Source organism: Palaemon carinicauda, chromosome 9, assembly GCF_036898095.1.
Source record: "Palaemon carinicauda isolate YSFRI2023 chromosome 9, ASM3689809v2, whole genome shotgun sequence".
NCBI classification, from domain to species: domain Eukaryota; kingdom Metazoa; phylum Arthropoda; class Malacostraca; order Decapoda; family Palaemonidae; genus Palaemon; species Palaemon carinicauda.
The window spans coordinates 10,023,311-10,034,539 of record NC_090733.1 but is presented as its reverse complement, the minus strand read 5'-3'; the positions used below and the strand labels follow the sequence as shown (position 1 = coordinate 10,034,539).

Here is an 11,229-nt window from a genome sequence, read left to right as displayed (position 1 = left end):
GTACATGGAATTACAATACCACATTTCTCTAGTTTCAACTTCTCTTTTTATTTACAAAAAAATCACACTTTGACGACAGGAACACAATGAGAAAACAGCTTTAAAATCTGAATCAGTTGGGAAGGAGTAACTAGACAAACGAAACCACGTTGTGATTAGATTTGAGTGGTGTTTGTGTACAGCACGGGTTTGTACGTTGAATTCTAGCTCCAGTCTAAGTTGGCCACCATTACACTTAGACTTCTCGGAGCCACACGCCACAAACTTCTTGTGGCCACCAGTCAAAAATTTCTCTTGGCCACCAGCCAAAAACTTCTCTTTGCCACCAGCCAAAAAACTTCTCATCGCCATCAGCCAAAGACTTCTCATGGCAACCAACCAAAGACTTTTACAGATGTTAAGGCAGATCATCTTCCTTTATGGGGTCACATAGGAGGAGCAATTGGCGGAAGCGGAATTCATCCGGCAAGAGATTGGCAAGGGGAAGCTGTGAAGTGCAAAATGAAAGTTCGTCGTTGGCCAGAACAATCTAAGAAGTGGTCGGTCCTGGAAAATATAGTGAGCATTGGGTAGTATATAGCAAGAGGCAGTGGTTTTAAGATTCAACTACGTGAGGAGAGAAATAAAAAGTGAGGAAAGGTAGGTGTTAAATGGTAATCTGTTTTCATAGGAAGAAAGTATTGAAGCAGGTGTCTGATCTCTCTACTGAAGAGGACAGGATATAATTCTATACTATTCTGGGAAGGGCTATAAATTTACAAAAGATAATCTGTATCGAAGAGCTTGGCTCTTGAAGAGGGTAGGAATTTAATTTAAGTATTAGCGGATGGTCCAGAGTATGGATCCGCTCAACAATAGACGTCTGTTTAACAATGGACATTGCGTTTTGAATGGCACAGGGTCAAAGTTTTAGGCATATTTCCGCTGAACATTCTAATAGGAAATCTCTAGTGGTTCAACACTTTGGCAAGGTAAGAAAAATTTACACAAATATGAGGACAAAAAGAAATTCAAAGTAACAAAAAGGGTTCACGTTAATCTAATAATTAACAATGCAGACATGGGAAATTAATCTTGATCTAGACAGTGAGTGAAAGATTAATGATTGTTGTTGAAGCAGATTGTAAGATTGTAAAAGTTGCTATACAACAAACATGCTGGAGAAATAAGTTTTGTTTATTCCCAAAAATTTAAATCTTTATACGTTTACTAAGGCTAGTGCTATGCTAAAATGCTTAAATTGATTATGCTAAGAATAGACAGATAGTTTTTAAAAAATAATATTAAAACTATATGAGCACTAAATAAAAATGGTTATAAAGTATTTTTTCTAATGATTAATTACATACATACTTATTGCGAATAAGAATTAAAAAAACTTTTTCTCATTGATTGAGATTTTTTCCATTTCCTTCTTTTACTCTAGAAAAATAATAAATTGTTCTGAATCTCATCAGGATTTCAAACAACACCCTTTATTACTTGTCTCTGCATTTTTATTGAAAATTATTTAAGTTTACTCTTTCAGGCCTACAATTCTACTTTCTATATTCAAATATTCTATCATCCTTTTCAATCTCTCTCATGATATACTAAATAAATCTATGTCATCTGCAATTCTTCAATTGTTAAGATATTCCCCTTTAATTCTAATTCCTACATTTCCCCCATCTCAAGTCATAAAAACTTCTTGTAGGCACACTGTGAATGATTTAGGCGAGAAGTGATCTTTCTTTCTAACTCATTTCTCTATTGAAATTTTCTGACAATCTCCATATAGTTTTTAGGATTGTTGTACTTTGAATATAGATATCTTCAATTGTTATAACATGAGATTAATTGTATTCCTATTCTTTGAAAGAGCTGTCATTACTGCTAAATTTTAGAGAGAATCAAAAGCTTTCTCATAGTCTATAAATGCCATACATGGTATGTCATCCTCCGATGATTTTTCCATTAGCTAATCAATTACATGGATATGGTCAGTTGTTAAATACCAGCTTCTATAGCCTGCTTGCTCTCTTGGTTGATTAAAGCATAGCTGCTTTTCTATTCACAGCATGCTTAGATGAAGTTTAGCTTTGGAAAATGTAGGAATAATATTAATTGGCATTACCTTAACAATATATGTAAAGATTATATAGTTTTATTTAGTGAATCGTAGAAGGAATTTCAATAGAGGTTAGAAGATATGATATTGAAAGCAGAAATGCAGAGAGACAACAAATAAGGGTTATGGACCAACCTCTACACAGGACTGACAGTAAGTGTTTTACCTAGATCACGAGACTGAAATCAAAAGAAGGATAAGCATGAGATGGAGAGCTTTTAGTAAGCATTATGAGATTAGGAAACATACAAATGACACTTTTTGTGAAAAAAAAAAATATTCAACGAGATTTTCCTACAAATATTTAGTTATGCATCAGAAACTTGGAGCCTTACTAAAGCCTTAGAATATAAGCTAGTTACAACTCAAGAGCTATGGGATGAATAATGATGGATAGGAATAACACTAAGAGACAGAAAAAGAGCAACAGGAATACAGAAGCAAACTTAAGTAGAGGATATTCTAACGTATAAGAAAAGAAATGGATGTGGTTGGGATCAAATAATGAGAAGGACAGATTATAGATGGACAATACAAATACCGAATGCATCCCGGAGATCGCAAAAAGATCTGGGGAAGTAGAAAAGACGACGGATTTGCAAACTAAGAAAGTTTGTGCGTTTGGATTGGCATAGAAAGACCATTAAACAGACCAGAGTCAGATATTGTAGTTTATTATATAAGGGATATATATATATATATATATATATAAAACTGTTCGATTACAGTTATAAATAAGACATATTTATATATATATATATATATATATACATATATATATATAATAAATTTATATATATATATGCTATATATATATATATATATACATATATATAATATATATATATATGCGCAATTTTATAAAAAATGTATCTAAGTTCGTGCTTTGTGATCGTATATATATATATATATATATATATAAATTTTTATATATATATATATATATATATAAATTTATATATATATATACATATATATATATATATATCCCTTATTCTAACGTATAAGAAAAAGAAATGGACGTGGTTAGGGACAAATAATGAGAAGGATAGATAATATATGGACAATACGAATAACAGAATGCATCCCCGGAGGATCGCAAAAAGATCTGGGGAAGTAAGAAAAGGACGACGGATTTGCAACTAAGAAAGTTTGTGCGTTTGGAATGGCATAGAAAGACCATAAACAGACCAGAGTCAGATATTGTAGTTTATTATATAAGGGAGTATATATATATATATATATATATATATTTATATATATATATATATATATATATCTATTATATATATATATAAATTTTACATATATATAGTATATATATATATACTGTATATATGTATGTATATATTTATATATATTTATATGCGCAATTTCATAAAAAATGTATCTAATTACGTGCTTTGGTATCATATATATATATATATATATATGCACACGCACACGCATATATATATATATATATATGAAAGGCCAGGTCGAAACCAACCATGCCACAAGAGGCCATAAAAGAAGTCTGAACCTAACTGCTAATCAGCTGTTCAGGATTTACCTGGTGAGACATCAGTCTCTTACCAGCGAGTTTTCCCCCACTTCCCGGCCCACCACGTGACACAATTGATAGTAATTCATTCAAATTACCCTAATGAGTCAATACGGATAAATATCAACACAACATCGTGTAAAAATAAAAATATATTTCTAACTCATACTTGGGATCGAACGCTGGCCTCTTCTAATGAAAAGCCAGGTCGAACCCAACCATGTCACAAGAGGCCATAAAAGAAGTCGGAACCTAATTGCTAATCAGCTGTTCAGGATTTTCCTGGTGAGACATCAGTCTGGTAAGAGATTGATGTCTCAGCAGGTAAATCTGAACAGCTGATTAGCAGTTAGGTTCCGACTTCTTTTATGGCCTCTTGTGGCATGGTTGGTTTCGACCTGGCTTTTCATTAGAAGGGGCCAGCGTTCGATCCCAAGTATGAGGTAGAAATTTTTTTCTTTTTGAAAACGAGGTTGTGTTGATATTTATCCATATTGACTCATTAAGGGTAATTTGAATGAATTACTATCAATTGTGTCACGTGGTGGGCCGGGAAGTCGGGGAAAACTCGCTGGTAAGACACTGATGTCTCTCACAGGTAAATCCTGAACAGCTGATTAGGCAGTTAGGTTCAGACTTCTTTTATGGCCTCTTGTGGCATGGTTGGTTTCGACCTGGTCTTTCATTAGGAGGGGCCCAGCGTTCGATCCCAAGTATGAGGTAGAAATATATTTCTATTTGAACACGATGTTGTGTCGATATATATATATATATATATATAGATATATAGATATATATATATATATATATATATAAATATATATATATATATATATATATATATACATATATATAAATGTACAATAAATAAGCATGCAGAGTCAGGAGTGACAGAGAGACACACATATACATTCATATATAGCTCTTGTATTATTTATCTATACTGTATATATATATATATATATATATATAAATAATCATATATATATCTTATATATCAGTATATAAATAATCATATATATATATATATATATATATGCTTACAAGCTGGTCTAGTGTAGTGTAAATACAATAGGTTATTCATTAAATATTTATATATTTTGTTTATGCGTTGAAAGAGGTGAATAGCCAGCTCTCAAGATGAATTCCTCTCTGGTAGATTTAAGTTTATTTTGTAATTACATAAGATATCTACCGTTAATTTTATTGTGTTCTCTATTAAAGTCAGTAAATGTAAATTTATGTTATTTTTAATAGTTAACTTTTTATTTTGTGTATCTTTGTCATGAAGTCTTATATAACTTTTTTGAGAGTGTTATGTAACCTCTGCGAGATATGGGACAAGGGCTTATGCAATTTTTTGTTATACTTTTTCTTTGGTATTGTTTCATGTTTATGAGAAAAAAATGCAATTCTTTATATATGCCTGTGCTTTGAAGATTTTCGAGAGACCTGGTGCTGAGCTTTATCCTTTTTTCAATTTCGGGGACGAAGGGTGGGTGGAGCTAGCTAACTGAGAGAGTTTGTCTCCTTGTTGCGAGGGTAAGCGTCCGTGAGATGTGCCTGAAACCTCGGTTCCTCTCTTGACATTTTTATCAATTTGATAACCTCTGATGCCCTTAAGCGCCCCCCCCCTCCCCCCCCATGCTTCAGATCTCGCTCGGTCCCAGAAAAATTCTGGAAGTAGCTAATTTTCATATATATTAGGCGACACCAGGGTTGCATGGATCAGATAGAGAATTCCAGTCTCAAGACATAGCCATCTCCATCTCTCTCATATGCAGCTCAGAATATCATTTCAAAAGTATTTAGTGAAATATTAGTTTTGGTATGACGGGTTTTGTTAAATATAGTGAGTATTTATAAAAATTCTCTTAGTTTGTAACTGGCCCCCCAGTAAGGTGAAAGGTATTTGTATCAGGATCTGGTTGTCTATTTTCATTAAGTATCAAATTAAAATATTGCATTCAGATTTAACTTTAAGTGAAACAAATAATTGTATAAATTCCATTACTACTATTTCTTTTGTCTTGGTCTAAGGTTTATTAAGATGAAATAGTTCAAGTTAAGTGATTATATAATTTTCAGATCGTAACATTTATGTTTTAATCTAATTTCTGTTCAGACTTAATATTTCAGTGATTTATTTGTTTTATGTAAATTCTTTCAAAGTGTTGTGATTTATATGGAATATATTTATTTTTTAGAAGAGTGTACTATTCCATTCAACAGTGTTCAAATTAGTATTCGGTCGTATCCTGTCAAAGAATCGTAGTGATAGTTGGTTTGAAAAAGTCTTAATAATAGTAACCCAGTTCTGTTTGAGTGTATTTAAGAGTCCTTTGGGATATTCATTGTTTTACACATTGCTGTCTGGGAGTTATACTAACTGTCTTAGAGCTCTGGTATTAATATTATCAAGTGTAACAGATTTAATGTAAGAGTAAACAGGTGAGTTGGGTACTTGAGAGGTTGTATAGCTTGCCAGTCGTAATTTATATAATACAATATGTTTAGTTCCCAGAATTGTGACCTTAGTAGTATAATATATATATATATATATATATGTATGTATGTATATATACATATATATATATATATATACATATACATACATATACATATATAATATATATATATATATATATGTTACAAATACATATACATATATATATTTATATATATATGTATATATATATATATATATATATACATATATATATATATATATATATACATATACATATATATACATATATATATATATATATATATACATATATATATATATATATATATATATGCGTAAAAATCACAGGAAAACGTGATGCTCAGATGCAGAAGAACCACAGGGAAAATGAAAATACAGAATATACACTTGAGTCCTGACTAGTTTCGTGATACTTCCTCAGAGGACTGATTTATTGAGAGAGGTTTCTTACAATTTATAGGGAAAGCAAAAGTACAAACATACATATAGAGATTTAGATGAACAATGACACTCCCTTACCCGCTACCTGGGCTTGACTCAGGTGTGAGTAGGAGGAGTCCGCAAGCTCGTTAGACACCTGCTAAAAAGGGTCATTTCTAGTGGCGGGTATATTCTGTTTTTCTTCTTATTTTACTTTCATTACAGTTATTTATATGTCAATGCGGTAGCCTTATTTATATAAATACATAAGCAAAACATACACAAAAAATACAAATATATATACATATATATATATATATACATACACATATACATACATATATATATACATATATATACATATACACATATATATATACATATACACATATACACATACATACATATACATACATACACATATATACACATATATACATACATATACATACACATACACATATACATATATATACATACATACAGATACAAATACATATACATATACATAAATACTTACACAATACACATACATATACATACACATACATATATACATATATATACACATACATATATACATATATTCACATACATACTTATGCATATATACATTTATATGTATACAATATTAATATCATAAACATATAATCATGTATATATCAATACTTATATCTAGCATAACACTATATAGTGCCAATATACTTATGCATACTATTAAAAAAATTGTTTCCTTCAATGAATGGTAGCTTAGGTCTCAAATATTAATTTCACACCGACCGTTAATTATTCACAATACATTCAATTCTACATTAAGTGGTTAATGTTTTTTTATATAGTTTACAAATCTCTTTACATATAAAGGCGTCGAGTTTATACATTCCATGACCAATATTCAAGTTGTTTTCTAAGGTTTCTTTTATGAAACTGGACTCTATGATGTTTCTTTCTACTAAGTTATTTGAATGAACCAATTTCTTTGCACCTGACCAATTAATAGGGTGATTTTTATCTCTAACGTGGGCAAAGAGTGCATTATTATCTTGAGCATACCTGACACTTTTCTTATGTTGTTCAATTCTCTTTTCTAGGGCTTTACCAGTTTGACCAATATAGTATTTTTCACAAGCATTGCATGGAATACGATATACACATCCCTTGGTAATGTCAGGAGAATTCTTTATTAAGGCTGTTTTTATTGTATTTTTACTCTTAAATGCTACATTTACATTGAAGTTTTTTAACAGTTGGGGAATTTTCTTTAAATGAATCACAATAAGGTAGTTCAAGTAAATTTTGTGTGTTATAGTTTTTTCTGTTATCATTACCGAAAAAGTCTTTTTTGCTGTTCTTAGGGCATCATCTAACACAATTTCAGGATACTTTAGTTTTTTACCTATTGCTCTAATACCATTTATTTCGTCATCAATATATTCAGGGCTGCAGACCTCGGAATGCTCTTAAAAACATAGATGTAAATACAGATTTCTTAACTTTTGTTGCCTTGGTTTGAGTAATAATGGGACATATGCCGAGATATTCGTTGGCTTTCTGTATACACTGAACTTGAGACTATTATTACATCTATGTATGCGACAATCCAAAAAAGGTAGGGTACAATTATTCTCAGCTCCATAGTGAAATTTATTGATGGTACAGTTTGCCTCAAAGTATTCCTTTACCCCTTACGCTTTAGTTTTATGAAAATAGTATGGTAACACCGCAATGAAAGCCTATTTGTCTTGTAACGACGGACGTGAATGGTCGAGCTATTGGTATGCCAGTGCTCCTATTTTATAAACACTACTGTAGACAATATATTAATGATATACGAATAATAGTTCACATTACAAGTGAAATAAGTTGCTGTTAAATACTTAGAAAAATAGTATAGTAACAGAGTAGTAATAATAGCAATGGTAAAAATCATATTCATTCCTGATTAATCAGACATCGTCAACCTTCGTTACATTCAGTTAAGGCAGGCGTTTGCTGAAATCCAACTTTAGTTCATAGTAGATATATGGGTTCTTTTCAGAACATAATTATTTGAATGGAAATACGCTTTCGATTTATATAATCCATCAATTTATAAAGAAATGAGATCATAAACCCCAAATTCAAGACCTATAAATATAATTTCATAAAGGCAATTATGATAGCCATTGACAGGTCATGATACGGAAGGCTTGGGGAAAATTAATAGACAACCCGATGTATAAAGGAACAAATATATCCAGTGTATCATTCATATATATATATTTTTTTAATTCGAGCCACGTCTCACCAGAGTAGCCTAGATGGAAATTTCTCTGGGCGGTAATTAAGCTCGAGTCATCTGAGTAACAACACACCTTAACCACCCTGATGGTCTTTATATCATTGGTAGATATGGTTGCACACCGATTAAAATCAGTACTCATATAGATGAGCAGAGAGAGACTGAACTATGGTTGGTTTTATTTTGTCAATTTCGTTGGTATTATCAAACAATACTATATAGACCTTTTTATAATACCTTGATAATGACAACAGGGACTCGATTAGATAAATGTTGTATAGCCATGTCATTATATAATAAGATAACTCCGATATCCTTGTGTCTTCAATACTTATTACAATACGGTGGGGGTCTGAAACAAGTTATTGACGTCAAACTAGCTGTTTCACAGATCTCGTTCAATATGTAATATTTCCCTCCACATATGACCTAACAAAACATCAAGAAGGAATCATCAGTCGCATGTTAATTTTTATGAAAATAAATTCCATGATGATCATTCTCAGAGTAGTAAGGTATAAATTCATGACGGGCAGTTCGAGAATTATCGGTTGTCAAAAGCCCACTTGACAACGGAATTACTTTAGGGAATGTAAGTGCTTCGTAAGATATCACTTTTAATACTAAATATTCTAGATAAGATAATTAGCAATTAAAACTTGCAACTAGATGCACCATAGATGGGTAGATACATAGAGATAAAGAGATGGATTGAATTGCTTTCAGTTATCGTCAGGTTTAGAATATTTTATTTTTTTTTTATTTTACATTTAACTTAAATGACTAAATTGCACCCTCAGTTGAGCTGGCCTTGGTCTTAATCGTTGGTAAAAAATAAAATACCCAAGTCTTTTATTATATAATTATGAATTTTCTTTATTAAAATCAGCTGGATTCATCGATGAATTTATAGCAAATATCTGAAAACTATGTATTACAAATTTGTGATATTCAATGTTTAATCGCAATCATAACTTCGTATTAACCTTTTGTTTTAGTACTCAAGCGATACTGGTTGATTGAAGCTTATTATTTTTTTTTTCAGTTTCTGTTCTCATAACATTCCTTACATTTGTGGGCAAGGTTTAGTGAAATCACTATGGAAATAAAATTATTTAATTCTAGTTATACAATGTTGAATTGTAAAAAAGAAAATAAGTAAAACAAGATCGTATTTGAAACATTAATATTTTGTCCATCCACCCATTATGTGCAATAACATCTTGCAATCTGTTTTGCATTGACGAGACGTGGTTATACACAACTTGTCGGTTGCGGCGGAACAGTTCCCAATCGTTCAGAACATGCTGGAAAAGACGCTGGTGGTTACGCTCCTGACCCTGCTCCCAGCTGTTGACGATGTTCCCCCAGACATTTTCGATCGGGTTCAAGTCGCATGCTTTGCTCGGCCAGGGAAGGAGAACAATGTCGCGCTGTTCAGCAAACCATGCTCGGACAATCCTCGCAGTATGGATGGAACAGTTATCCTAAAAGAAATAATATAACTGATTAATCATACTGTTAGAACAAGGTGGAAGGAGAACAATTTATATTTTCAATATAAATGACGGCAAAATAATGCCGTTTAGTCCAGCAAAAGGAGTCACAATAATGATTAATAAAAGGGCTTGAGTAGCCAAGGAGGAGACGTGGGTGTTGTGTGTTGATAAGAATATTTGGTCTACTTTTCATGAAGAGGCAAAAAATACCTTGTAACAATTTCAGTGGCTTTATTTGGCCGCTTTAGATTCATCAGGGGAATGTAGATCAATGATGTTGATGTATCCTTTTACAGTTATAAAAACTAATAAATCCAAGACAAAAGTCTTATTGAGTAATTTGAAACTACTTTATGACCAATATCAGCAATGAGTTGATACCATATTTGTCAAGAAAGGGCATTCATATAACTAAAAAAAAAAAAAAAAACAATGCACATACCTGCATGAAAATTATCTGCTCAGGATAAGGAAGAGCATAAGCGCGAACGGAAGGAACCATCACCTCTTCCAAAATTTCGAGATACTGCTCAGCGTTGAACCTTCCACTGATCTGGGCCAATTCACCAACGCCATGCAGGTGTATCCACCCCCAAACGTTACAGGTGATATGGCCGCTTCTGGCTACTTGATAAATGTTCTGGCTGTCGTATCTCGTGTTATCACGCCTCCAGCAATGCAGACGACCATGCGTGTTAGAAGCGAAGGTCTTTTCGTCACTGAAAATTACTCTGCCCCAGAAGTCTAACCCCTCTTCCAAATAACGTTGAGCAAATTCCAGCCGTGCCGTTTTATGACGATCCTCCAGCTTTTGTTTCACTGCCGGAGTCCTATGGTGGATACCGTCTGCGTGGAGCCTATTTCTTATAGTTCCAGACGAAACAC

General features: G+C 32.2%; 1 protein-coding gene across 1 annotated transcript; it reads right to left on the bottom strand.

Moving 5' to 3' along the window:
* Window positions 1-397: 397 nt before the first annotated feature.
* On the bottom strand, window positions 398-10,960 carry LOC137646266 (uncharacterized). The gene is made up of 3 exons (XM_068379382.1): window positions 10,787-10,960; window positions 10,096-10,332; window positions 398-529 (listed from the first exon to the last, which is right to left on the bottom strand). The coding sequence occupies exons 1-3, from the start codon at window positions 10,844-10,846 to the stop codon at window positions 398-400; spliced, it is 429 nt and encodes a 142-aa protein (XP_068235483.1). The 5' UTR covers window positions 10,847-10,960.
* Window positions 10,961-11,229: the final 269 nt, after the last annotated feature.

Coding starts and splice junctions, on each gene's coding strand:
- LOC137646266 (XM_068379382.1), bottom strand. CDS start 10,846: ATGGTTCCTTCCGTTCGCGCTTATGCTCTTCCTTATCCTGAGCAGATA. Junction 10,333..10,786: donor AGCAGATAATTTTCATGCAG/GTATGTGCATTG, acceptor TATTTCTTTTAG/GATAACTGTTCCATCCATAC. Junction 530..10,095: donor GACAAGTTGTGTATAACCAC/GTCTCGTCAATG, acceptor ACCACTTCTTAG/ATTGTTCTGGCCAACGACGA.